Source organism: Nematostella vectensis, chromosome 4 (assembly GCF_932526225.1).
Source record: "Nematostella vectensis chromosome 4, jaNemVect1.1, whole genome shotgun sequence".
NCBI classification, from domain to species: Eukaryota; Metazoa; Cnidaria; class Anthozoa; order Actiniaria; family Edwardsiidae; genus Nematostella; species Nematostella vectensis.
In genome coordinates, this window is record NC_064037.1 from 14,161,666 (window position 1) to 14,188,320 (window position 26,655).

The 26,655-nt window shown below is 41.4% G+C and overlaps 3 protein-coding genes across 4 annotated transcripts; 2 read left to right on the forward strand and 1 right to left on the reverse strand.

Annotated features, from left to right (window-relative positions):
- Positions 1–1,203: 1,203 nt before the first annotated feature.
- LOC5510954 (RUS family member 1) lies at positions 1,204–13,586 on the reverse strand. The gene is made up of 14 exons (XM_048726560.1): positions 13,454–13,586; positions 12,723–12,884; positions 11,899–11,976; positions 11,432–11,546; positions 10,890–10,935; positions 10,619–10,757; positions 9,907–10,008; positions 9,410–9,480; positions 9,000–9,184; positions 7,799–7,862; positions 7,081–7,166; positions 6,850–6,962; positions 5,081–5,144; positions 1,204–4,032 (listed from the first exon to the last, which is right to left on the reverse strand). The coding sequence occupies exons 1-14, from the start codon at positions 13,478–13,480 to the stop codon at positions 3,842–3,844; spliced, it is 1,443 nt and encodes a 480-aa protein (XP_048582517.1). The 5' UTR covers positions 13,481–13,586; the 3' UTR covers positions 1,204–3,841.
- LOC5510931 (NIF3-like protein 1) lies at positions 13,105–16,437 on the forward strand. Its single transcript, XM_001631301.3, has 3 exons — positions 13,105–13,744; positions 14,894–15,014; positions 15,927–16,437. Exons 1-3 carry the CDS (start codon positions 13,152–13,154, stop codon positions 16,332–16,334), a joined length of 1,122 nt encoding a protein of 373 aa, XP_001631351.3. The 5' UTR covers positions 13,105–13,151; the 3' UTR covers positions 16,335–16,437.
- Positions 16,438–18,028: 1,591 nt separating this feature from the next.
- LOC5510955 (transient receptor potential cation channel subfamily A member 1) lies at positions 18,029–26,435 on the forward strand. Of its 2 annotated transcripts, XM_032380118.2 has the most exons (7): positions 18,029–18,183; positions 19,009–19,687; positions 20,060–20,221; positions 20,818–21,024; positions 22,359–23,485; positions 24,751–24,932; positions 25,526–26,435. In XM_032380118.2, exons 2-7 carry the CDS (start codon positions 19,051–19,053, stop codon positions 25,917–25,919), a joined length of 2,709 nt encoding a protein of 902 aa, XP_032236009.2. In that variant the 5' UTR covers positions 18,029–18,183; positions 19,009–19,050; the 3' UTR covers positions 25,920–26,435. The 2 variants fall into 2 exon arrangements, with proteins under 2 accessions (XP_032236009.2, XP_032236008.2); XM_032380117.2 differs by lacking the exon at positions 18,029–18,183 and having other exon boundaries at positions 18,795–19,687.
- Positions 26,436–26,655: the final 220 nt, after the last annotated feature.

Sequence of the window (26,655 nt, forward strand, 5' to 3'; positions counted from 1 at the left end):
ACCATCGGAGATTGTTAAGTAAACGACCGGAAGTAAACTGGTGATAATGCGGCTTTAAGGAAGCTTCAAATACTATGCTTTCTTTAATATGATACCTATGACTGCACACATCCCCCCCCCCTCAGCCAATCCTGTGTACGCGCCTGGAATCGGCCAAAATATCATTCACATCCTCAAAAGAAACTTTCAATAGATAAACTGTTTTTACAATTTGGATTTTTTCTTTTCCTTTGACATTCACCGGAGATTTTTACATAATCGACTTGCCGCTTTAGGGCTGTAATAAAATTCACAAATACCAAAAATGGGTTTGCCTTTAGTGCTTTTGGTTTGGACATTTTCTCAACCACATCTAGCCTACTATCTCTTGGGGGGTAAGAATTGCTGTTGACCACACCAAAACTGCTTTTCCTGAGATGTTTTTTTTATGGAACTGTTTCCTTTATTTCAGACACTCCAAATACTCTGCTACAACAAAAGTAATTAACAATAGATAAATGTGTATCATTGTAAACATGTCGAATTAGCTTTTTATTTTGACTTGTTTTATGATGATAACTCCAAATCATCCTTTCATGTAAAGCTTGGAAGGAAGCCAATACTTTCACATGCATGACTGTTAGGTTGATCTAGCAATCAGTAAGAAGACCCCATCAAGATGATCCCTCAAGAAACCCTTATGGTACCAGCATTGTCTATCTAAAGAGCTGACACATCTGACTAACAGCACACATCCATGGCTGAAGAGGTTTAAGGGTAGAACTCATTTTTTTCCAACTAAAAATCTCCCTAAAAAGCATTCAGTGATTCTCTGACTTTAGCCACTAGAAGCCAAAATTGTTCTTGACACCACCGGGCTCTAGAAATATAGATAATCTATTCTCAAGTAAACTGTTATAGTATCTTTTGATAGTCTTAAAATTTCTGGTAGTTTACAGTCATTCAGAGGCAATATAACCTCAATAAAGACATAACCCTTTCTTCCGCTCTTGAAAACTTAACCCTTCTAGCCTTAAACCTTCTTTAGGTCATATCAAATTTTCACTTTGTTATGGTGAAAGTTTGATCTAGTCATAGGGACACTTTTGATTGTTTTATAAAAGGCCAGTATTTTTGCCTAGCAAGTATAGGTGTAAAAGACACCTGTCTCTAACAAAAGCAGCATGCTAAAAAAAAAAATACTAAAAAACCTCAAATCTTTACTACAATATAAATTGTAAATTTATTTTTAAAAATGTCATTGTATGCTATCTAAACATAAACAGTCAACCTTCTATTTCCGGGACAAAAGTTGATTTGACATGGTGTCCCCTGGAGCAATTTTTATGTGGAATCCAGACAATTATCATTATCCAATATTTTAACACAAATCAACATTTCTATTCTGGCAAAAGCTTGATGCTGTCGCTGGCAACTGATCAAATCAACTTCCAAAAGGCCCTGTATTTCTCTGATTAATCTCTCTCATTAAACCTCCAGAACTCTAGACAATTTTGGTAAACTCAACCCAAATACTTCCAACCCAAAAAGCTATTTGTTTGTATTTGACAGGTCGTTTTCCAGACATGTCAATCATAAATCACAAGGTGCTAAAGACTATTTCATTCAAATGTAAATAAAATGCCAGAAATCATATTCATGTGCCTAGAACCACCAGATCTCTGCTAAAGAAAGGCGATAAACACTCCTCGCTTCCACTATCCGTGTCAAAATAATAAATGTCGTCTATTTCGGTCCTCCAATGAACCTTCGTGGATTTCTCTATAGTTATCGAATAACTTGTGGGGTCTCGTCGTCTCCGTAGTCTTTCGGAGCGCGCAAGTCTTTCTTCTCGACGTTTCCACTGTTCTAACTGTAATCTTCGTTTTGATCTTCGAGCTTCTTTCTCTGCTCTCGTCGAAGGGGGCGGCATATCGTATAATGGACTATTTAAAGGAGACATAGGTTCATTTTCTTCCATTCGTTCACTTTCCGTTTCATTCCCACTGGTTTGAAGGCTTGTTGCTCTTTCCCTTTCGTACTGGTGTTGAGGTGGGAAAGGGAATCGTGTAAAAGTACGCTGTGCTGTTTCCTCAAATTCTAGCTCTGTGTCTGTATTTTTAAAGTGTAGGCTTTCTAGATGTTCTGTATTCGATTCTATATTCATATTCAGAATTGCAGTTTCTTCAGGGAAATATCTATTTCGCTGGCAGGGAGCGCGAATCACGTTCGGTTGTTTGTTTTTTTTCCCTTTGTCTATATTTATACACGAGCAAGTTCTTGTCTGTACATGAATACTATAATTATTTAGAATCTCAAGCTGTTTTGTCGGGCTTCTGCCTCTTCTAGCTTCAGCATCGGATCCAGAACCGTTCTCTTTTTCTTCCGATATGCTCGATAGACGGGGTCGCGTGCAGATTTCCACGGAACCAGATCCCCTGCGTTTGCCATGGTTCATTTTGATTTTCCATTCCAAATCATTTGGGTTAAAATCCACAATTTTAAGCCTCCCTTTGTTCCCAAACATTTCCTTGTCTTTGATCTTTTTGAGTCGATCAAGGTTTGCAGTGGATTTCCCACAATTTAGAGGTTTTCTGTCACGAAGATTGTAACGAGATTTGATTATTTTCGTCTCCGGAGAATTTTGAGTCGTTGTAACGGAAGGTCGATTAAAATGACGGACTTTTTCGCTCAGCCTCGAAACCTCGTCCATTCTCGCCTCGAAAGCCAGTATTAAACCAGCTTTTTAATTCTTGCTTTGAAGCAGTCTGTCTTGTTTCTCACATTCAACTGCAGTCAGGCATGCTGGCTCAAAATAAAATAACTTTGAACTCTATTCGACCTCGCTTCTGATTGGCTAAACCTGATAAACAAAAGATTCATAGGAGGTGGGGTTCGCGTTATGAACGACACGTTTCAATCGACGCGGTCAGGCGTGATCCAAAAAGACATTTCCAATTGACCAGAGTCTTTCTCTTTCATAATATGCGAAGCTTTCTCAAGCCACAAGCACTAACCATGAGTACAAAATTTCCATAGTCTGATATTTTGCTGAGTTGATAGCGTGACATCTCGTGAATTCTCACGTGACGTCGTGTGACCAGAGTCACGCTTGTGTTTCGCTTTACCTCAAACACAGCTCGAGCGGGTCTTCCACTGTTGATAACACGCTGTTTGCTGGTACTCAGGGACACGTACGCATATTTTTCACTAACCGATATGGAAAATGAAACAATTTAAGCCAAGAAATATTTCTGCTCAAGCTCTGAGTAAGTATCTGTATTGCAAATAAAGACGGATCAATCGACTTAATTTATTTACATTGAGCAGAGCTCATAAGCAATACGAAGATGAGCTTAAGAAGATTGATTTGATCTAAAGGTTATATGCAAAGCCGAGGCGCCTTGCCGACCGCACGTTTTCATTGCTCAAGTGTATGCGAGCGCTAATCTTGACAGCGTCGCTTCCTCAAGATGTTGAAAAAACAGTATAGCGTCCAAAACATAACAAGACGCAGCAAAGCTTGTTTTTTTTTTTAATATAAAATAGCTAGTTACTGGTTAGCTAGACTGTCATTATTCTTATCTACTGCGTCTTATACCCAAACCCCACCCCCTTTTTACCGACGCTAAACAGTATCTACAATAAAGCGCTGCGGGGATAATAAAAGATTAAACATAGCTAACACCGCTGAATTTTTGAGGCAAGAAAAAAAATAAACACAACAAAAACATTATTTCATTTAGTGCGGGTTTATCCACAAAATAATTGATGTGTTTAAATAAAAAAACATCTATATCGTAACAAGATTAATTTTATTCCTTTAAATAACGATCTTTTTTAAAATTCCGCATAGTCAATTTCAAATCTTTTTCTTTGGTTCCACTCCACTCGCGTTCCATACTGAACGCCACTCGTCGGGGCCTAAGTGCGTGCGTGACGTCACCCAGCCAGACCTTTCCAAGCCGGCAAGGAAGTCTGGGAATGTGTGGAGAGTGAAGTTATGTGCCTGTGCGATGAGGTCCCATGTGAGGTCAGCGGTTTGAAGACATTCTGTAAAATATTAAGGGGTTGCTGAGAGGCTCACGATAGCGTTAGTGCAAGCCCCGTGCAAACTGCGCCAGCACCTGCCAGCATTGCTGGCGAATTCTTGCTCGACTGACCAGAAGACAAAGGAATTGTCAGAAAGTCCATTTCCCATTTTGACATTTCCTTTGTCCTATATTCAGTCGAAAGCGAAAATTCGCCAGCAATGCTGGAAGGTGCTGGTGCGGTTTGCACGGGGCTTAAGTCTTGCTACTCGAAGGATCTCACATTGTTGGTCGTGGCACGTTTAACCAGGGGCTCATAAGTAGGGGCAATCAACTTCCCTACATTCTTGTACCATATAGGTGTCACGGCGTTTCCTAGGATCAGGCTATTTTTAGACGCGCGGATTAGCCAATCAGATGACAGGCGGAAAAATTGACTTTGTCTCAAGGAATCCAAAATCTATCAGCGTCTAAGAATCGTCATGCTAAATGCTGATCATGATGGGCCCTATTACTATAGGTATCTGTACTTTTTTTTAAATCAGGCTTCTTTTATTTTAGAGGAAAAATAAATGAATAGAACTCATGTGCCTAGGTTAAACCAGGGGCTCATAAGTAGGGGCAATCATCTGTAGTATATAATTGTCACGGCGATTTCTAGGATCAGGCTATTTTTAGACGCGCGGATTAGCCAATCAGATGACAGGGCGGAAAAATTGACTTTGTCAAGCATTTAGCATGACGATTCTTAGACGCTGATAGATTTAGTTGATTAGTTCACGCACCTGGGTACGAGAATGAATTTTTCGATTTTGCCGTACAACAGAAGGAAGGTGATCGTAAATAATGGCAGGATGCAGATTTCATGGGAGAGGGCACAAACAAATGGGTTCCGCCTATCATGATATGACAGGGAGCTCTATAATTATTACGTATAGCGAAAAAGGCTCTACAAACTCTTTTCCCCCAAAAAAAACGTTTTCGTGTCGCAGCTACAAGATTTGTTCCTGGGTGTGTCAAAATTAGAAAGATCGCACCCTACATGAATACTGGCTCAATGACTTTGTTACCTTCCCACCAAAAGTTATGGAGGGCCTCCATAGCCCGGGCACCAGTCCGAGTTTTGAAGGGGCTCTAGACAGAAAAAAAAAAACAGTTACAAAAATTTATTCCATAAAAGTTCATATCCGAAGTTGCGGGATTGGGGCAAGGATAGCGGTTTACTGGAGAGAGAGGGTGCAAATCACATGACAAATTAATGTATTTTCACCACTACTGCCGGGAAAAGGGTGCGTATGTCATGGCAAATTAATGTACTTTTTCCTCTAATGGCGAGAGAGGGGTGCGTATGTCATCGCAAAAAATGTATTTTTTCCTCTACTGGCAGGAGAGGAGTGCGTATGTCATTGCCAATTAATATATCGTACCTCTACGGGCGGAATAGGGTTGCGTACGTCATTGCCAATTTATGTATCGTACGTCTACTGGCAGAAGAGGAGTGCGTTTGTCATTGCAAACTAATGTATCTTACCTCTACTGGCGGGAGAGGAGTGCGTATGGCATTGCCAATTTATGTATCTCACCTCTACTGGCGGGAGAGGAGTGCGTATGTCATTACCAAATTATGTATCTTACCTCTACTGGCGGGAGAGAGGAGTGCGTATGTCATTGCCAAATTATGTATCTTACGTCTACTGGCAGAAGAGGAGTGCGTATGTCATTGCAAACTAATGTATCTTACCTCTACTGGCGAGAGAGAGGAGTGCGTATGTCATTGCCAATTTGTGTATCGTACGTCTACTGGCAGAAGAGGAGTGCGTATGTCATTGCAAACTAATGTATCTTACCTCTACTGGCGGGAGAGGAGTGCGTATGTCATTGCCAATTTATGTTTCTCACCTCTACTGGCGGGAGAGGAGTGCGTATGTCATTGCCAATTTATGTATCTTACCTCTACTGGCGGGAGAGGAGTGCGTATGTCATTGCCAATTTATGTATCTTACCTCTACTGGCGGGAGAGGAGTGCATATGTCATTGCCAATTTATGTTTCTCACCTCTACTGGCGGGCAAGGAGTTCGTATGTCATTGCCAATTTATGTATCTTACCTCTACTGGCGAGAGAGAGGAGTGCGTATGTCATTGCCAATTTGTGTATCGTACGTCTACTGGCAGAAGAGGAGTGCGTATGTCATTGCAAACTAATGTATCTTACCTCTACTGGCGGGAGAGGAGTGCGTATGTCATTGCCAATTTATGTTTCTCACCTCTACTGGCGGGAGAGGAGTGCGTATGTCATTGCCAATTTATGTATCTTACCTCTACTGGCGGGAGAGGAGTGCGTATGTCATTGCCAATTTATGTATCTTACCTCTACTGGCGGGAGAGGAGTGCATATGTCATTGCCAATTTATGTTTCTCACCTCTACTGGCGGGCAAGGAGTTCGTATGTCATTGCCAATTTATGTATCTTACCTCTACTGGCGAGAGAGAGGAGTGCGTATGTCATTGCCAATTTATGTATCTTTCCTCTACTGGCGGGAGAGGAGTGCGTATGTCATTGCCAATTTATGTATCTTACCTCTACTGGCGGGAGAGGAGTGCGTATGTCATTGCCAATTTATGTATTTTACCTCTACTGGCGGGAGAGGAGTGCGTATGTCATTGCCAATTTATGTATCTTACCTCTACTGGGGGGAGAGGAGTGCATATGTCATTGCAAATTTATGTATTTCACCTCTACTGGCGGGAGAGGAGTGCGTATGTCATTGCCAATTTATGTATCTTACCTCTACTGGCGGGAGAGGAGTGCGTATGTCATTGCCAATTTATGTATCTCACCTCTACTGGCGGGAGAGGGGTGCGTATGACATGGTCGATAACCGCAGCTTGAAAGCAACTCTGGATGAAATCTATTGACTCAGCGGACTCATGAAGAACGATATTAACTACTCCTGTGAAAAGAGGAGTTCATGAATGATTTTGGGCATTGACAAATGGTAACTGGAAAATTCCATATATTATTTTAAAATGTTTCCTCATAACATGGAATTTTAAATTGTATTCAGATACCTGAGGTTGTGCTTGCGTTAAAGTTCACTCGCATCAAATACCGGCTTTCCTTAGAATTTGGCAGTGCTGCCCGGAAATCTTGAATACTGGAAAGAAGGGGGATGAGATGTTATGTAGCTTACACACAGTCGTCTAAAGTGAATGATAGGAAAAGTGACTTTTTGCACAAAACCTAATATGGGGGAAAATTTGAGGCAAGCAACCCGAGCTGTAGCATGGTTAGAAATATTTGAGGGGGTGTACATGATGCAGAGACATTCATTAATATTGGGGAGCACAGCCACGCCCCTAATGGCCATTTCCTTTTAATTTTTAAAAATATTTTTGGGGGGCATGCCCCAGTGTCTCACCTGCTACTAAATGGTACGGCACTGCAATTTCTGCATGCCACATCAATCCAAATATCCCGAAATCACTATACCGCAGATATGCTTTTAACAGTATGCATTAATTCAACAATAAATCTATGTGAATATGTGACCTGATACTGCTTTACAATATATGTAGGGCATTAACTTTATTATCTGCTCAAAGGTCTTACAGAAGGAGGAAGTACAATACATCTTTGGAAACCCAGAGGCATTTTCCTCTAGCGTTTCCCTTGCAGCCGTCCTTAGTCTCAGTCGTGAAGCCAGGGGCAGGAGAATACGTCAGGAGACTACGTTAGAGGCAAATATCCATAGGTTTTCAAGGAAGTGCATTATACAGCATTTAATACCTTTGGATAACAGATGTGAATGGTGACCCAAGGTTAATTTTGAGACGTTCGCCTGTAGTTGACCCTACAAATAATAGGAGAAGAACAGACAAAGATGACTGGATATCCTAAGAGCTTGGCCACCACAAAAGTGTACATTTTTGTTACTAAATCTTGCAAGCACTTAATGTCACAAAAAAGAAGATTTGGCATATTTCGTGGAAATGTTAAGTGTACATTTTTTCCCCTCAAGAAACAAAACTTTTTTCCTCAAAAAAACAAAACTAGAAATCGCATCATTTTGTGCTTTATTTTCAAACATAATTTACCTCAAAGCCGTGAAACAAAAGAAAAAAGTGCAATTACTTGATTGTATCATCAATTGTTTTTGGAAAAATCAAAAGTCAGGTGCCATATCTTATTAAATGTTGCGATATAAGCTTGTGGGAATTAAATTCCATGTGTCTTTCATTTTGGGTAAAAACATCAAATTTAAGTGATTAGAAATATAGTACCAAAGACGTTTCAGGCTCAGGGGCGGTTGAATTTCTGGTACATTTTTGTGTATTATCTACACCTTTTCTTGTTATTTACTAGCTTGTCCTCTCCCTCTCCCTCACATTCCCCCCTTTCCCCTCCATTTATAGAGTCTGAACCTACCAGCTTTGTAGCCACCCCATTTTTCAAAAAATCAGACTTCTGGGGCTCGTTTCTCGAAACATCCGAGAATTCTCGGGCCCGAAATTGATTTATTTCTTAAATTTGAAAAGCTGGCTAATCCTATAAAATTGATGGTATCTAAATGTGTTGAAATATCGTCAAACATCGTATTTTACCACAAAGATTCATGTGAAGGATGATTCTCTTTATAGATTTATAGATTTTGACTTTTCCCGAACTTCTCGGGCCCGAAATTCACATGGCTTAAATATTAAGACAGTTCTCGGGACATCGCAGTCACCCGAGACTTTTCGGGTAACTTTTTGGCTTCAGCCAAACTCCAAAAAAAGCCCTATTGAGCGCAATCATTTGGAATACGAACCAAAGGGCAAAAATGGGGCAAAAATGCAAAATAAAGTTAAATTCTCGGGAGTTTCGAGAAACGGGCGCCTGAAGAGAATCCAATTCGACAAGCATTTAGAGGTGCTTCAAGGCAGGTTGACAACTCAACAAAAGCCCACATTTTAAGACAGTTTTTCATAAACCCAATGACAACATTTACCAAATATGACCGGCTCCATTTTGCCAACCTCATCAGGAGATAGGACGTGACCAGTCCTGAGGAACTCGTTAGTGACAATTTGAAGGCGTGTGGTGTTTAACGTTTCCATGACAACAGATGACACAGCACAGTAGTTTGCGTAAAGATGTAAGAATGTGAAGATGATAAACAGCACCCATGTCAAGCTAAAAAGATAAACAAATAAAAAAATAAATAGTAAATGCTCGATAGTGGAGGTGATTTGTAGGCTGAGTTGCAGCTCAAGGGAAGTCTCCCTCCCCTCCCCTTGACCCGCTAAGCAGGCTAGGTGAGCATGTAAAGATGATGAAATTTGGCCTTCGGTTACACAAAGCACTGTCATACCAATGTGTAAGATGGAAGGAAGGGGGTGTAAAGCTGGCTACACTTACAGGGTATGTCCTGTTACAAGAGGGGTAATGACAAGTCCAGCCAGTAATGCCATCAGATTCACTAGTGTTTCCTGCAAAGAAATGAACCCTGTTGTTATCAATCAGTACAAATATCATACAAGGTTTAAGACAGTATGCAGGGCAGAAAAAAATCTTGAATGTGTAGCTGATAGAGTTGGGTGGGGTAAGGGGTGTGGTGTGGTTTTGAGTAGGTAAGGGAAAGGTTGGTGGGTAGGGTGTCTTCAAGGGTACCATTGAGGAGGGGGGCGAAAACCGCACAGAAACTGCACAGGAAAACGCCCAAAACCACACAGGTCAGAGAAAGGTCTTGAAAGCATAGAATAGGGTGGAGTAGGATAGCTTAAAGGGTTGGGTATGGTGTAGAATAGGATAGGGAGGAGGTTGGTAGATAGGGTGGGGTCTGAGGTACAGCTGAGGATAAGGTAGGGGGAGTTTAGGCTCAGGAGATAGTAGTGCAGGGAAGTTCAGTACTGTACCTGGCTGCCATCCTTAGCAGCAACATCGGCCATGTTGTCCCGCCTTGCCTGGTGCTGGGTGAGAGCGGCACGGGTGGAGCCCCCAGCCACACCAACTATTGACTTAAGTTATTTTAATAACTGTTTAAAAACATATATACATAAACTGGCTGTTAGCCCGTGTAACCTTCACGTTTGGCATAAAGCAGTTGAAATTACTTTAACCTTGCCGTGTCAAATCCTAGGTGATCCATGGAAGGTGTATGGGAGCTAAAAATGTAAATTTATTTCTCCACATGTGTTTATATTCCTCCCTCTTTCAGGCGTGTTCCCAGGATTGGTTAAGGGGGTGCGAAGATTCCCTTTTTGCCTCCAAGGGGGAGGGTGTGCGTGCACCCCCCTGTGTACACTCCTGCCTTTGGAGTTGTCTTCACCTGTCCCCTCCAAGAAATACTGGTTCCAGCACTGCCTTTTAGCAGATTACATATATATGATTCAAATGGAACATCAGGGACCATTAGGCCCCAGCAGCTGGCAGAACCGCCAGCTATTTAACACCGAGCACCGGCTACTTTAAAAAAAGTTGATTTAAGTTTTATTAATTAATAAAATAAAATAACTTCCAATCCCTACTTATTAATCTCCAGTGCCTACCCAACTTAATGAAATTCCTGGAATATGGTATGGAATGTTTTAGTTGTTGCTAAATATGGTAGTATTTTACATGACTCACCTTTGCGACGCTAGACAAACATGCAAGCAGTGTAAAATATGCCTTGAAGTATGGTGATATCAACTCAACCAAGATGGCCAAATCATTCATAATATCGGCAAATAATCTCCATTTTTTTGCATTACAATCCAGATTACTCCTATTTCCAAATAAGAAAAAATTAAAAAAAGGCAATAAGGGTTATAAGATAGACATAAAATGATAGGGGAAACACCTTTATGAGAAAGAGTTATTGTAAAAACGGCATGAAAAGAGAAGATATTCCACACACCCCTGCATCCAGGCAAAGAGAATACTGCCAACCATTCCAGTGCCACCTGAAATTAATAACAAAAAAACAGATTTTTTTTAGAATCAGCCTGTTAAACAGGTGCTCAAGCGTCCCAAGAAAGCTCTGTCATAAAAGCCATTCTATCCAATTGTAGTGCTTAATCAAAAATAGGGAGTGGCTCTGAAATCTACTCGCTATTGCGTGCCGGCCTGGCAAGCTTGGCTTCTTATTTTTTCACGCAACTTAGCTTGGCTATTCCAGCTTGGCTAACTAAGACTGGCTATTCCAGCTTGGCTAACTAAGCCTGGCTTTTCCGTCTTTAATGCAACTAGTGCCTGTTAAGCAGGCTATATTAGAATGTGAAGCTGGCATTAAGGAGCAGTCATCCTTTAGAAGGTGGATCATGTCATTAGAAGAACAGGAGAAAATCTTTTGATGGAAAGGGGATATACTGTAGGTATATGTCCCTTGCAATTTTCATGCACTTGTAGCATTTCAGTAACTGATGATGGCAATGCTGTTGCTGTGGCTGTTTTCCTTACTTCTAAGAATCCATGTCATAGTGGCCGCAAGTGCTGTGGCTGATTCATCACCAACGCCATATCCCTTGAGCATGGCCTGGGTGGCAAGAGTGCCAGTAATAGAGGAGCAGAAAGCCTGAGATACAGAACACAATGATAAAAAAATTGCAATCTACTCATGGAAGGGTCTACTAATATCCAAGGGGAGATTTATAGAGTTCTAGAATTCTCCTATTCCAAACATTAAAAGGGAACAGAGGAGTAGCCTGATCTCCAACAGTATAAAGAGCCGTAGCAGGCCTTGAAATATTGGGGGCATGATACAGAAAGATTAAGAAAAATATTGGGGGGCACGTGCCTTCCTCTCCTGCTACGGCCCTGGTAATTGAAAAAGTCTGGCATACTCCCCCTCTCCCCTGTCACCAGGGGCAAACATGTACTGATTAATTTAATAACAATACAATGCAATGTTATACTAAATTACAAACCTGCACAGTATCCCAGAACTGATATGTGAGGTAGTCTTTACTCACACTCTCTGGGTACCCTTGTGGAAGAAATGCTGACTGTAAAAACAAAAATCAAAGAATATAAGCCCATACCTGTCAACCTCCGAAAATCTCAAGGCTTGAGAATTTTTTGGGGGAGGGGTGGGGTATATTCATTTTTTTGGGGGAGGGGTGGGTTTAACCTTGCAGGCATTTGCCGTAAAGAAAGCTCTCACAAACAAATCCACTTATAGATCTTACGAGGGTGTTAATTTGATAAATTGCGCTACGCAAAGGAATTATTGTTTCAAATATTTCTATAGAAAATAGGCACAATGATTATTTTCTATAGAATAATTTTTCGGAAGCGATAAAAATGGCTAAAAAGGGGGAGATTTGGTGCTCAGTGCGGGAGAAGGGGTCCAAAATCTTGAGACTCCCGCCTAATGCGGGAGAGTTGACAGGGTAAGCCCAAGTAGGAAGAATAATTCAAAATGGTATTATTTTAGGGGTAGCGACGGGTACCTCGAAATTTTAAAACACGGGTCTCAACACCTTGGTAAGTCTCGGATTTACCCATCGCTACCCCTTATTTTGTACTTAGATAACGTAGGAAGATTTCAAGTACTATTCATCATCCAGAAATTAATCACCCATAATAGTATCTAGGAGCTTTATGGGTGCAGTAGCGGATCAAGAGGGAGGGTGTCACTGAGAAAAAAAACCTTTAGCGAAAAGCTAGATCCGTCTCTGAGTTGTAGGTATGATTCATTTAAGTATAACTTATTTCCAAGACAAATTAAACAAAAACATATTTTTTCTACCTTGAAAAACATTTTCAGGGAACTCCCAAAGAATGGCTTGTGGTCTCCGTACTTTTTAACATCTCTGCTTTCATCTGTGAACTTGAATTTCCTTTGAACCGAACTTGAACCATATCTTTCCTCCGCAACGAACACATCATCCTCATCGTCCGCCATTTTGTTCTACATAGAAAAAATCACATAGCCGATTGCGGGTTTCCTGTGTGTCTGATATTCACAGTAAAGTTGTGTTTGTAACAAAAATAAAACAACTAAATGTCACTTATTTTGCGATGCCACCGCGTCTAAATTGTACTCAATCTTATATATTTTTATTTAAATTTTATTAGTCTTTGCCTAAGTGGGAAAATGAAGGTTGGGTCTCCTGTGTTAGACTGAATGGGAGGTTCCAAGGTAGTAAAAAGAACCAAAATAAATGTGTAGAAAACGATGCTTTCTAGATTTCTTGTTACTCGTCACGCTGTAAGATTAAGACCACTTTGCCTTTCATCTGTGCATCAAATGGATCTAAAGGAAGTTGTTTCCAATCTTGAATCCTGGGCGCCCACATCATTAGCGGAAAAATGGGATAATGTTGGTTTGTTAGTCGAACCCTCCGGGCAACATAATGTAAGGTCGATCCTCCTGACCAATGACTTGACCGAAAAAGTGCTCCAAGAAGCCATAGAGAAGCGCGCCAACATGATCATTAGCTACCATCCACCGATATTTGTACCACTAAAGCGACTTACTTCTAAGAGCTTCAAAGAGAGAATCATTGTTAAAGCTATTGAGGAACGTATAGCTATTTATTCCCCACACACAGCTTTCGATGCAGTCTTTGGTGGCGTTAATGATTGGCTGGCTAAAGGTCTAGGACGTGGCTCTGTAGATCCAATAACATATTCAATGGAAGCATGTGTCAAGGGGTGTGATTATAATGTCACGGCAATTGCCCCGTCTACCGAGGCAGCTGAAAAGATAAATAGTCAAATCAACTCCCTTGGTGGTATTGGGTCTAATAGTATTGGAAAGACTGAGAGGTTTGTTTTATTAATGCTTTCTATTGTCTATTATTTGGTTTATTTGAATATATGATTATTTGAATCTATACAAAGGCTATAGCACCTAAAGCCCAGCTCAAACAGCACCAGATTTGCTGGTGGGGCGTTTGCCCACCAAAGCTGTGTTCAACATGTCCATCATGAAAAATGGTGTAGTATGGATGTATAAGGGCATGCCTACCACCTTTGGGGAGTCAGGATGGATGGCTTGCTCATGACCCAAACATTTTTTAGAACCTATCCATTTAACCCAGGGGGGATTTTGATAAAAAAAGACATCCTTTAGAAGGCGGATCATGTCATTAGAAGAACAGGAGAAAATCTTTTGATGGAAAGGGGATAAACTGTAGGTATATGTTCCTTGCAATTTTCATGCACTTGTAGCATTTTAGTAACTGATGATGGCAATGCTGTTGCTTTGTTGTGGTGGAAGAAAGTTTTAACCCTAAGAGATAGCGAATCGAGAAAAAAAAATAAAACAAACATTAAACACCTCTTAGAAATAGCAGTTGGTCAAATTTTATACCCTAAAGGATAACAGAATCCGGAAAAAGGCTAAACATCCCCTTAGGAATAGCAGTTGGTCAAATTTTATACCCAGAGAGATAGCAAAATTGTAAAAAATCCTTCAACATCCCTTAAGGGATTGAAGCTGGCCGAAATTTTATACACTAAAAGATAGGTCGACCACCCCTGTCTACTTTTCTGGAGAGTCCCCTCTGGGCCATTAAACAGCCAAAAATGTCTTAACTGGAAAGCAGAGAATAAGAGTGAGTGGGAGGGAACAGGGCACTGTTGCCAACTTCTATCGATATCTCTTTATAAATATTACTAAGGCTAGAAGGAGTGAGTGGCTTTGCTCAAGTGTACCTTGCATTCTAGCCTCCCTCGCAGGGGTTTTTAGGCAGGTCGCGAGGGAGGCTATATGCAGGTGTATACTTATTAAATTTGGTGTATGCAATACCATCTTATATTTGCTGCAAAACAAAACATGATGACAGTCAAAACTCACCCTCACTTCAATGTCTGCCAGAGTTGAGCTGCACTCTATTCATATGCCTTAACTTTACTAATACTCCACCAACCAAATAGTTGTTCGTACAATGTTCATACGTTTTTCACTCTTAGGTTTGGAGACCCGGCATTACCTAAGATTGTGACACTTTGTTCAGGCGACACTCTAAGTGCTGTGATGCAGATACTGCAGAGTTACACTATCTACTACTTGGAAATCTACCCACTAGCAAAGGTATGTAGGGCCCAAGTGGTTATACGCAACTTTAGACAAGCACTAGGTTATACCAGTCCAGATATATGATGAAAGTATTTCTAATGGTAGCGTATTATCGTGGTAGTTGAACCCTCTGAATTAACTCATATACTGTAAATGATCTAAATTTCAATGGTCTCCGTGGGGTGGGGGGGCTCAATAGATAGGAGGCATTTATTAGAAAGGGGCGTTTTACAAACTATAACAATATCACAAACCCAAGTGCAGTGGGGCTCTAGTCTCAGTCAGGATCATTATAGCTTATGTAGCAAGTGTCTTGACAATAAGCAAGTCTCACCCATTATAAGCCAAACCCAGATTAATTAAATTTGATTTATATCATCAAAATTCCTATGTCGCTTGTTTTTAAGCTGGCAGGAAGGGTAAGGGGGGGTATTAAATAGAGGGGGGCGTTTGTCAGAGAGGGGCGTTCATTACAAATTTATATGCTTAGTGGGGCGTTCTGAGATAGGAGGTGTTCTTTAGATAGGGGGTGTTTATTAGATCATTTACAGCAGTAGAGCAAATGAGAAAGACTACAGTAGATATACATTGGGCCTGTTATGCACTAGCTAAGAGAGAGATGAGCGAAATGCTGGCCTACCAAATTTACTTATTAATTTTCTACCAAATTTACAGAACATGAGATGTAGGCATTGTTTTATCTCTGATAGATAAAACATGTTAGCTAGTTAGAGAATTGCTGAATAGAGGTGTTCAGCTTAATTGGTAGCCATTTGGTAGAGGTAGCACAGTATTTTGCTCTTTATGATGAAAAGTAGGCTAAGTTTGCCCTCCTAGCTACAGAAAGAAGCCTTAGCAATCAAAGTCCAGTTTTGAAATAATTTATAATAACTTTCACTATATAACATGATTTTTTTTATTTTCTAGAAACCCATACCTGGTACTGGTAGTGGTAGATTATGTACTCTGGACACACCAGTAACACTACCTGACATCATCCACCGCATCAAGAAACACCTGCAGCTGTCCCATCTACGTGTGGCTTATGCCCCCTCTAAGGCTAAGGACACCTTGCTGTCAACTGTTGCCCTCTGTGCGGGGTCCGGGGCCAGTGTCCTGCAGGGTGTGGCTGCTGATGTGTACCTGACTGGGGAGATGTCCCACCATGAGGTTCTAGAAGCTGTGTCACGTGGTGTTCATGTGATTCTTTGCGAGCACAGTAATACTGAGCGTGGTTTTCTTGTGCCGTTCAGGCAGCAGCTATATAACATGTTGAGTGGACAAGTTCAGGTGATGGTTTCTGAAACAGACGCTGATCCTCTCCTTGTTGTTTGATCTAGTTTGTGACAATACAGATATAAAGTAACAGTAACACTAGGACTCTCTGATGACCAGGTAGAGACTGCATGAATAAATAAAAAAAACATAAGGAACCCAATTTTATTTTTGTTAACCTTCTGAAAAAAAAAAATCAAGAGGGATCAGGGGTTGCGGGAGCGGAGGGGCAGGGGCAGCGGGTTTCAAGCGGGATATATGCAACTGACAACAAATTTGTTGAACAGTTCAAAATCCAAGCGTTCTTATTAAAAGCATTTGGAACCACCACCCACCCTCCCCCCTAAAACCACCAACCATCCCTCCCCCTGGAACCACCACCCGCCCCTTTCCCCCAATTTCCCCCCCCCCCCACCCCCCCCTACACTTATGGGACCATTCCGCTGCCCCTGGAATAAAAGAATAAAATAAAAAGGATGACATCTCGCCAAGCGAAAGCTTACTGTTATGCGATCGAGCCGTTCACAAAGCAAAGCATTCAAGGAAAAAGTATGAAATTTGCTAGTATGAGCAAATATAATATTCAAGGGAGCGACAACAAGTTAAATAATGTCATTCAACCACTACTTTATTGTTGTTTACCATTGAAAATACATCGGTTTATTTGCAAGAATAATAACCATCTACGAATGAAGTTTAATACCCTTTTAACGATATTTTATTGAAAGCATCTCAGCCACATGCTTGAATTAGCCGATGGAAATGGATTCTTTGAGTGAGTCAGTATTGCCCGGGAGCATGAAATGGCGGCGTGATTGGCCTTCTTTAACTGAATGTCTGCGCGCGCAAATACCAGTCAAACACACCAATAGTCGATCCACGAGGCCCCAGCATGTACTGGTATTGTGCTAATGTTGGGTGTCCTAGTGGGTCACCATGCGCTGGCCTTAACCCCATTATACCCCGACACCTGGAACTGAGTTATGGTATCACCATTCGTAGGGATAGCCTTTTGGCAGACCCAGCAAGTTCACAATGAAGAATTCCAAAACATGCTTTTCGTTACAATAAATCAATTTCACGTCTGAGACGATATGAGTTTTCACAAGGCTGAAATCGCCCCCCTTTTTGTTCATATGATTGACAGCCGTGCAGTGCCTTTTTAAGTCGTGCGCTATTTTTAAGTAACAGGTGGCCCCATTAGCTTTCGATTTTTTTTCTGGTGCTGTTAAAACGACTTTTTGTGCGGTCACAATGTTCTTTTTATACCTATTTTTTGTTATATTATCTTTTATTCATTTTTAGTACGCTTTTTATATTTTTTGTCTTATGTTCTTATTTATTTTAATTTTACTAATTGATACGGTTACGTCTCACTCTCTTATTGAAAGATATTTATTGCACTTATTAAAGGAAAATCGGTCTGCTGGTCCGTGCATCGGAATTTTATTTAAGCATCGCGTTTACAATTCTAAGTGATTTGGTGATTGTTTTTCATGTCTTTGATAAATATTTACCGTCAAAGCGTGGCGTAAGTAAACTTGCAAAAAAGCATTCCTCGGCACAGAATAACCAAAATGACCGCTAATTTTATACTCCTTGAAAAATTAAATGTTTAATTGTATTAGAATTACGGCGAAACTGTGCATTGTTCATTGTGATAAAGAATCGAAAAAAAAAGGACTGGTATTCGTTACCGAGCACGTGGCTAAAAACTCAAGACAAAACGGCATAAAGTTGTGCAAAATACACAGCAACATGGCCTGCACATTGTTCTATTGTTTATTTAAGCCTCAAAACACATACAATACGCATTGCATTATTACGGCGAGGCCCTATACAGTAGTAGTGAACTAGCGGAGCCAGTTCGAGAACTAAACTGCGAGTGAGCAATCGCTATATCTAAACGGTAGGTGACACGTGATTTATTCACGTCGAATTTCCGGCTTTCGGAATCCAACCTTTGGACATACAAATATAATCTTAGGATTTCTGTTTTAGAATAGAGTATCAGTCTCTTATTTTAACGGAACGAGGAAATAAGATTATACTTATTTTTTTACCCACTTTGGAGTGTCACAAAACCTCGGTTGATAAACAAGATTTTTGCTGTAACTATTGATAAAAAAATTTAGCAACACTCTCGGCGGCTAATTGGAAGTCCCTTGCTTTTTTTAGTTGCCAGTAATCATTATCATTCACTTGACTATATTTATTTTTCTGTGAGTTTTACTTTTGGGCAAAGCTAATAAAGTAAAACGATGAAAATAAAGTAAAGTTACGACAATATTTTTTTTCATAAATCCGCGAAACAAAGTGTAATATTGAAAGTGTAGCATTGAAGCGGCTAGAAGAGAACATAAACAACAGTTCAAGATGGTACAAAGATTCCACCGGTTTATAAAAAACACCGAGTGGCATTCTGTTTTTCACCCTCAAGGGTAGGGTGGGAACAGCTTTGACGCGTCACGCTTCGCGGTGCTCTTTGTCTATTGTGTTTGTCCTTGTGTTTGGCTCCCATAACAACTATCGTAACACATAAAGTCACGCTGCGGTGTCGCCGTGCATTGCTCTTTATTGGAAAAGCTTGTTCTTTTGGTCAATAACGCTAGTTTGTTTGATAACTTTTGAGTTAATTGAAATGAAACAATTTGATTGTTTTATATTTGTGAAAGTCATTCAACGATTCGGAAAGCCAATTTAGTGTTGTTGTTGTGTTCTTACAATGAAACAGGCCCGTGTGCATCCTCTACCAAGACCTGAAGAAGCACAAGAAATGCGTGAGTTAAATTACTTTAGGGATACGAGATCAGGCTCGACGAATAGCTGGACTCGTATTCGTAAAGGAGTCCATTCGCTTTCAAAGTGGAAACACTACAACAACTACATGCGAATAGATAACAACGCGAATTCGAATCGTGGTGATGGACCAGGTCCCCGAGACAGAGCGAATATTTACCGTCGACAGGAGAGCAAAAAGTCTCAATGTGCCTTGGATAGCGATGTAGAAGACTTAGGAAAAAGCAACTATATTTTAACGGATACACAAGGCTACGTGAAACCGCTTCCGATCGTCCAAAACGGGTCGCAGTCGGTCGCACCACTTGCCAGCAGTAGGGCCATGTTAATCTACTTCGCGAAATTGGCCAAGGCCAGTGTGGAAGAGGAGCAAGAGTTAGATTTTGACTTTTTAGAGGAGTTAATTCAGGACGGGGCCGATGTGAATTTCAGTGATCGGCACGGGCAGACGATATTGCACGAAGTTGCAAGGATATGGCATCCGGATGTAGCTAAGTTTATCCTGGAAAATGGAGGCAAAGTCAACGTTTCTGACAGCTACGGAAGGACACCGTTACATGTCGCCGCTGCTGTAGATTACCCAGAAATGGTCGAGTTCCTTTTCCAGAATGGAGGTAAACATAGAAAATTAGACCAAATTCGTGCAAAGTAATATTTGCTTATTTATTTGCTAAGATAAAATCGACTTTGTTTTGAGTGTTTTATTTTCGGGGAACATTAATTACTCTCCTATAAAAATTATTAGTAATAAATTAGTTTTTAAAAATCTATGTCAATATCTGTCACTTTTATAACCTTAAACCTCTAGAGAATTTTCATTTGCTTTTAAAAATATACATATTTAGCCTCTACTAATCTTAAAAAGTGTTCTTGTAAGGAAGTTATTTATCCCCAGGACTTCAAGGATATAATTGCTGCAAATGAGATTATGACAGGGAGGGGTTTTTGAGGATCTAGATAAAGAATAACTTTCTTTTTCCATATAGCTGATCTAGAAGCTAAGACAACAGGAGAGCAGCAGACACCCACACATTATGCTGCCAAGAATGATGCTACAAAGTCCCTGAAGGTTTTGATAAAGTTGGGTGGAAACATGGACGATAGGGATTATAAGGGGAGAACTCCCCTTCAAGTTGCGGCAGAGCTTGGTAAGTCAACAACTGGAATGAATGGCAGGGGTGGATGCAGAGGGTCAGACTATTTATTGGAGGAATATTCTCTACTTCCTAGGATTTATTTCAATAAAGTTTTGAATTACTCTATATCAGTATAAGCCCCATTATATAAATCTCCATTGTATAAATCTTTATGGAGTGGCATTTAGAACTCATTAACACTTCTGTGATGCCCATTCATTAAACCTCTTTTTATCATCATAAGTAATAGCACTACAATCAACATTTGTTATGATTGTGTTTCATTTGTTTTTATGTCTTTTTTTCTTATGAATACTGTTTTCATTTCTCATAATCACATTTTATTTTCATTATTATTTTTAATTTCTTATAACTGTTGGTTGTGCCCTCATGGACTTTTATTACAGTCTTGAAGGCATCAATAATCTTAACAAGGGTTCACTGTATATGCCTTTTTTTCATGTCTGCTCTGAAGAAGATAAAACTCTGGCAAAGTCAGCTTCAAGTTTATGCTGTACCCTATCCAGTAGTCTTAAGGTCACCTGTACTTGGGTGTTTCAATGATGTTATTTGTCCGATTGATATATCCTTTTATATCATTTTTACAGATCGTTCTGAGACGGCAAAGTTCTTGATTGATCAAGGCACTGCTGCAGGCGTCCAGGACACTAGCGGCAACTGTTCACTGTCAATCATGATCTCTAAGATGCCGCCTGTTGCTAAGGAAGCATTAGATCAATTCCATACCACTGACAGGGCAAATCGCAAGCAGTACTACTACCTAAATTACCTTGAGCCAGACCTTCCTGAGAATGGTGAGTACAGTTAGAGTAGTTAGATGTATTGAAAATAGGAGGGGGGGGGGTCTCCAACAAAAACAGACACTGGTGGTCATGAGCAAAATCAATTTGAGACCCAATAAAATGTAGCAGAATTGATATAATCTTTGAACACCACCTAAGGGATAGCATTTTGTAGAATTATATACCCCAAAATACCACCCCTGTCTTCTATTATATACCAGCAGGGGTATTGGAAAGGGGGGTTAATCTGTGTACCAATTTTTTTGGCCGTATTTCCTCCCTTACATCTCAAGGCCTAATCAGCCCTGATAGTTTGTTTTATTTATTTGGAAATTTCGCTCATTGCATTTATTTCTTAGAGAGAAGACTAGTTTTGGTTACACACCCAAAAGGAATCTTCCTCTCCCTTCCCCCTCTCAGCTACCAAAAAGGAATCTTCCTCTCCCTCCCCCCTCTCAGCTGCCAAAAAGGAATCTTCCTCTCCCTCCCTCCTCTCAGCTACCAAAAAGGAATCTTCCTCTTCCTCTCCCATCTCAGCTGCCAAAAAGGAATCTTCCTCTCCCTCCCCCCTCTCAGTTACCAAAAAGGAATCTTCCTCTCCCTCCCCCTCTCAACTACCAAAAATGAATCTTCCTCTCCTCCCCCCCCCCCCCCCCCCCGCTCTCAGCTGTCAAAAAGGAATCTTCCTCTCCCTCCCCCCTCACAGCTACCAAAAAGGAATCTTCCTCTCCCTCCCCCCTCTCAGTTACCGAAAAGGAATCTTCCTCTTCCTCCCCCCTCTCAGCTGCCAAAAAGGAATCTTCCTCTCCCTCCCCCCTCACAGCTACCAAAAAGGAATCTTCCTCTCCCTCCCCCCTCTCAGTTACCAAAAAGGAATCTTCCTCTCCCTCCCCCCTCTCAACTACAAAAAAGGAATCTTCCTCTCCCTCCCCCCTCTCAACTACCAAAAAGGAATCTTCCTCTCCCCTCTCAACTACCAAAAAGGAATCTTCGTCTCCCTCCCCCCTCTCAGCTACCAAAAAGGAATCATCCTCTCCCTCCCCCCCTCACAGCTACCAAAAAGGAATCTTCCTCTCCCTCCCCCCTCTCAGCTACCAAAAAGGAATCTTCGTCTCCCTCCCCCCTCTCAGCTAACAAAAAGGAATCTTCCACTCCCTCCCCCCTCACAGCTACCAAAAAGGAATCTTCCTCTCCCTCCCCCCTCTCAGCTACCAAAAAGGGGTATTTTCTCATTGAACCATATCACAAAATCTACGAATCAACAGCCCCCTCAATAAGTCCTACCTACGCGCCTGTAGGCTATATAAGATAAGAAGATGTTTACAGTATTTGCCTTTCCCTCTCAGGTCACGGATGCTACGCGCGGACCCCTCTCCAGTGCGTTGTGCTATTCAAGCAGATGGATCTAATCATGCATCCAGTCTTCCAACGACTCATCGCGATCAAATGGAGCAAGTTCGGACGTCAGGGGGTTATACTTCAACTCATAGTCCAACTATTTTACGTCCTGGTGTGGACAGCGCTGGCGGTGACATTACACTTCGGCGAAGAATCTAAGTATTACTTCCCTCCTTCCAAGTATTGGTGGCGAATTGTCATGGAAACCATTGTTGTTAGCATGACATTCTATTTTATCGTTCAGGAGTTCTGGGAACTTCGTTCCTCGAAATCCGCGCATTACAAATGGAAACGGTGGCGAATTCACAAACTTGAGAAAGATCTTCAGTATTGTCACCCTAGATGGCCAGAGGAGCGGAAATACTTAGAAATGGAGCTACGCGAAATCGCCGACTCCGGGATTTCTTACTTCAACGACGCGTGGAACTACTTTGATTGGATTACTTACGGTTGGGTCACTGCGATGGTGCTCACACGCGGGCTAGCTGTGGGTATGAATAACGCGGCGTCCCAGTCTCTACACCCTAAAGTATCAGCTGTTGGCATCATCTTCATATGGCTGCGGTTGATGAAAAGTGTTCGCGCTTTCGCCACGCTCGGTCCATTCATAGTGATGATAGGTCACATAATCGATGACACGCTTAAATTTGCAGTACTATACTTTGCGTTCTATTTTCCATACATCTGTGCATTCTGGATTATCTTTGGTGGCGCAAAGAATGCCGCAATAATGAAAGCAAAGGGCCAATCAAGCGATGGTTGGGAATCATTTAACGACCTTATGTACTCTGTCTGGGAGATGACGAACGTTGGTAACTACCCTTGGGAGTCTCTGCTCGCAGTGGACAGGCTGATGGCGCAGCTTTTGTGCGGTACGTACATTGCTGTCTCCGCCATTGTCTTGCTGAATCTGTTCATTGCTCTTATGTCGGACACATTCCAGCGTGTATACGATAACGCCAAGGCTAACGCAGCCATGTTACGTGCCAGCACGATCTTGAGTCTTGAGGAGGCTATGGGCAGCGTGAAGCGTGACCGGCATAGGCACTTTATCAACACGCGACTCGCACCAGAGGTAAACTATAGAGAATACTACATGGAAAGTGTGCGCGTACAGGTTTTATTCACGAGTTGTGCAGTATCAAAAAACGAACGAGTGAGTTCTTTTGATACAAAACAACGAGTGAATTAAAACTGTACAAAGCACTTTCCATGCTGTATTTTGTTTACTATATACGTACTGAGGAATTTATAAGCTTATTACATATCATTTTTTAGACTTAGCTGCAGAGGCTCCGAGGTTTGTGCTGTTCGACGGTTCAGTTAAAGACAGACAGAAACTTACATTGAAATGAATCTGTCTCGTTATTGTCACGCAGTGAAAAAAACGTTTGTCCAATCAGAACCGCGAACGACTTTTCTTCACGGTGAAAAAAAAAATCGTTCGCGCCTCTAATTTGCTGAGATCAGTGAACGAACGAAAATTTACTGAATATGTTTTCAGTGAGTATTTCTCAGTATGTATATAATAAAAACGTATATTGTATGTATGTCTATGTACGTATACATGAATGTTGCGTGCCCAGGTTTGACTGAGGGGGGAGGGGTGCGCAATCATAGGTATCAGACCCACTTTATGATCGCCACTGGGTCGGGCAGGGTGCGCGCACCCCGCTATGTACGCGGATGCATGGGCTTCCAGCCCTATCTTCTTCGGTCGCGAGAAAATCACTTCGCGTCTACAGGGACCTTCTCAGGAAACGCTTTGCAAGGACCGCTATATCGCCGAGAAGTTCCAGTTTCTCCTCGCCTTCTCAACTACCGAGCCGTTCTCTTATCCTATATAATTCCACGTTTATTGAATGGAGCACAAGGTCGAATGAACGGAAAAGTATATCTAACATTCACTAGCCTTTCAGGACAATCGTACCGCTATCCCATTCACTATTTATAGTGTCTACTCGTATAGTTTACTCTGTGTATATCATGCATGCCCGTAACCAGGAGGGTGCAGGGGGTGCGAACGCACCCCCCCACACAACGGCCGATGGTCCACTTTCGTTCTTAATATACATGCTATTTGTTGACAAAACTATGAAGCACAAGCTAGATCACTCTTGTAGCCAAATCCGACGATAAGCGTCCCGTGCAAAGTCATTTAAAATCCCTCTTTGTTCTTTCAGGGGTGGTCAGTTTTTTTATCATTTAACTCTCCCCCCCCCCCCCCGGGAAAATTTTGTCCACTTTTTCCGATTCCGCTTCTCCCCAAGAAAAATCCTGGGTACGGGCATGTCATGAGTGGTTATGTAACCCACTCTTCATTCAATTTGTTCCTTATAGGAGCTGTATTATGATGACGACTCGACCCAGCCCGCAAACGGGGAGCTAGAGCGTATGACACACCAGATCAAGGACGTTGTGGACGAGGTACTAGAAGCGGTCAAGGAGCCTGGTGCCAACCATGGAAATAACGGCAATACTAACGGCAACGGGAACTGGAAACGAAACAAAGGACTGGAAATGTATGTGTAGTAGGCATTTAGCCAGGGTTTGCGTGAGGCTTGGGGAGGAGTGTGTAGAAAAGTATTTGGCGACTTTTTTTTAAAGAAAAGACTATTTTTGTTGGCCGAGTTTTTTACTGCGCCCGCCATTAACGGAAGCACCTGTGTACTATAGAGGGTTGTCAACAAACGTGTACCCTTGGTAACAAACTCCACAGCCGTTTCGTTACGTAGGCGTTTCGATAGCGGAAGCGTCACGTAACGAGAGAAGCTCTAGGTTATGGTACCCAGGATAACAAAAGTTCTAATTTGTGTTCGCATTCTGTATCTTACTCTGGGCTCAATCTTTTGCGCAAGTTTTTGACGCCCAAAGTAAAAAATGGCTGTTGTGCTTTTATAAACAGAACTTGTTCCCAAAAGGCGCTGTGCATTGTCTTGCTCTTGCTTTCAATTGGAATAAAAAAAAATCATTTTTTTATTCAAACAGATAATAAAGCCGGTCGTTTCCACATAAACTGAGGGTTTCTTGTGAGAAAATTCTATCAAAATATCTTACCCCAAGGAGCATATTTTCGATCATTATAATCACACCTTGTCTTGTTCTTGTTATTCAGTTTACAAGACGAAGTTACAAATCTGAAAGAACTTTACGAGCAAACACAAGAAGAAATGCGCCGAGAAATGGCCGAGATGAAAGCCCTGATAACACAACTGTTACAACTACAAAGACCCATAACCGCCGCGCTTCCTTCGTTATCCTCGATGAGGTCACTCCCTTCGACCAACATACAACGAGCGCACTCCGACGTTCACCCGAAGTTTAAGTCTGAAGGTATTCGGGTATCTCAGCGTAAGCGGCGTCGTGAAAAGCGGAGAGTTGAGAATGAGGAGGAGAGCATACCTTACCAGGGACTACCGCTGGCGCCATCCCCCACTGGCGCACTCCCTAGTGTGTCGGCTCTCATATCGGGACGACCGTCTACAAGAGACTCTGGATCATTTGCGTAGTGAACACACGACAATCCGCTCTTCGTTTAATTCTTTTTTTTTATTCTAACAAAGAGACAGTAATCGTACCCGCCTCTTGCGGAAACATTGTTTCCATTGCTTTGATACCAAAATATTATTTTAAAATCTTTTGTTAATGAGCCACTTCCAGGTGCGTACCCAGTATTGGCTGATGGGGGGGGGGGGGGGGGGGGGGGGGGGTGTGCCCAGTCATAGCTGTATCATATGGGAAAAGCGCATTATTTAAAGATTCTTTAATAAGAAATGCCCACTCATTTGTCACCAAGGGGGGCGCGCGCGCACCCTGCGCACCCCCCCTGTGTACGCGCCTGACCACCCAACCCAACCCAAGTCATACAAGTCATAAGCCAAAATTATCTAAATAGGGAAATATTTTTTTACTGGTGAAAACATAAAGTTTGCTCGTTAAGTATATTAGTTGGGTGTTATTTATAACACCTCTTATTTTTTTAATCATTGTATCAAACAAACACATCATTAAAATCTTTAAATCTGTTTTTAATTTTATACATTTTAAACAAACGACAACATTCATTATGTCGCAACATGTTTTTTTTTATAAAATTGTCGAGATCGCAAGTATATGGTATTGAAATATATAAAATTCTACTCACAGGGTCCTGAAGGGTGGTGGTGGTGGGGGGTTTGAGGGACAAATCCCGTTCCCCGGCAGTTAATTTTGTATTACCACGTTTGGTAATATAATACAACAAAA

Bases quoted from the DNA above. Each gene is read 5' to 3' on its own strand.
- LOC5510931 (XM_001631301.3), top strand. From the start codon at position 13,152: ATGCTTTCTAGATTTCTTGTTACTCGTCACGCTGTAAGATTAAGACCA. The intron at 13,745-14,893 runs GTTTGTTTTATT...TTTCACTCTTAG, and splicing joins AGTATTGGAAAGACTGAGAG to GTTTGGAGACCCGGCATTAC. The intron at 15,015-15,926 runs GTATGTAGGGCC...TTTATTTTCTAG, and splicing joins AAATCTACCCACTAGCAAAG to AAACCCATACCTGGTACTGG.
- LOC5510954 (XM_048726560.1), bottom strand. From the start codon at position 13,480: ATGATTCTCTCTTTGAAGCTCTTAGAA. The intron at 12,885-13,453 runs GTAAGTCGCTTT...TTTTCTATGTAG, and splicing joins TCTCTTTGAAGCTCTTAGAA to AACAAAATGGCGGACGATGA. The intron at 7,167-7,798 runs GTATTAAATGCT...CCTTCTTTCCAG, and splicing joins TTCACATCTGTTATCCAAAG to TATTCAAGATTTCCGGGCAG.
- LOC5510955 (XM_032380117.2), top strand. From the start codon at position 19,000: ATGAAACAGGCCCGTGTGCATCCTCTACCAAGACCTGAAGAAGCACAA. The intron at 19,688-20,059 runs GTAAACATAGAA...TTTTCCATATAG, and splicing joins GTTCCTTTTCCAGAATGGAG to CTGATCTAGAAGCTAAGACA. The intron at 23,486-24,750 runs GTAAACTATAGA...TGTTCCTTATAG, and splicing joins ACACGCGACTCGCACCAGAG to GAGCTGTATTATGATGACGA.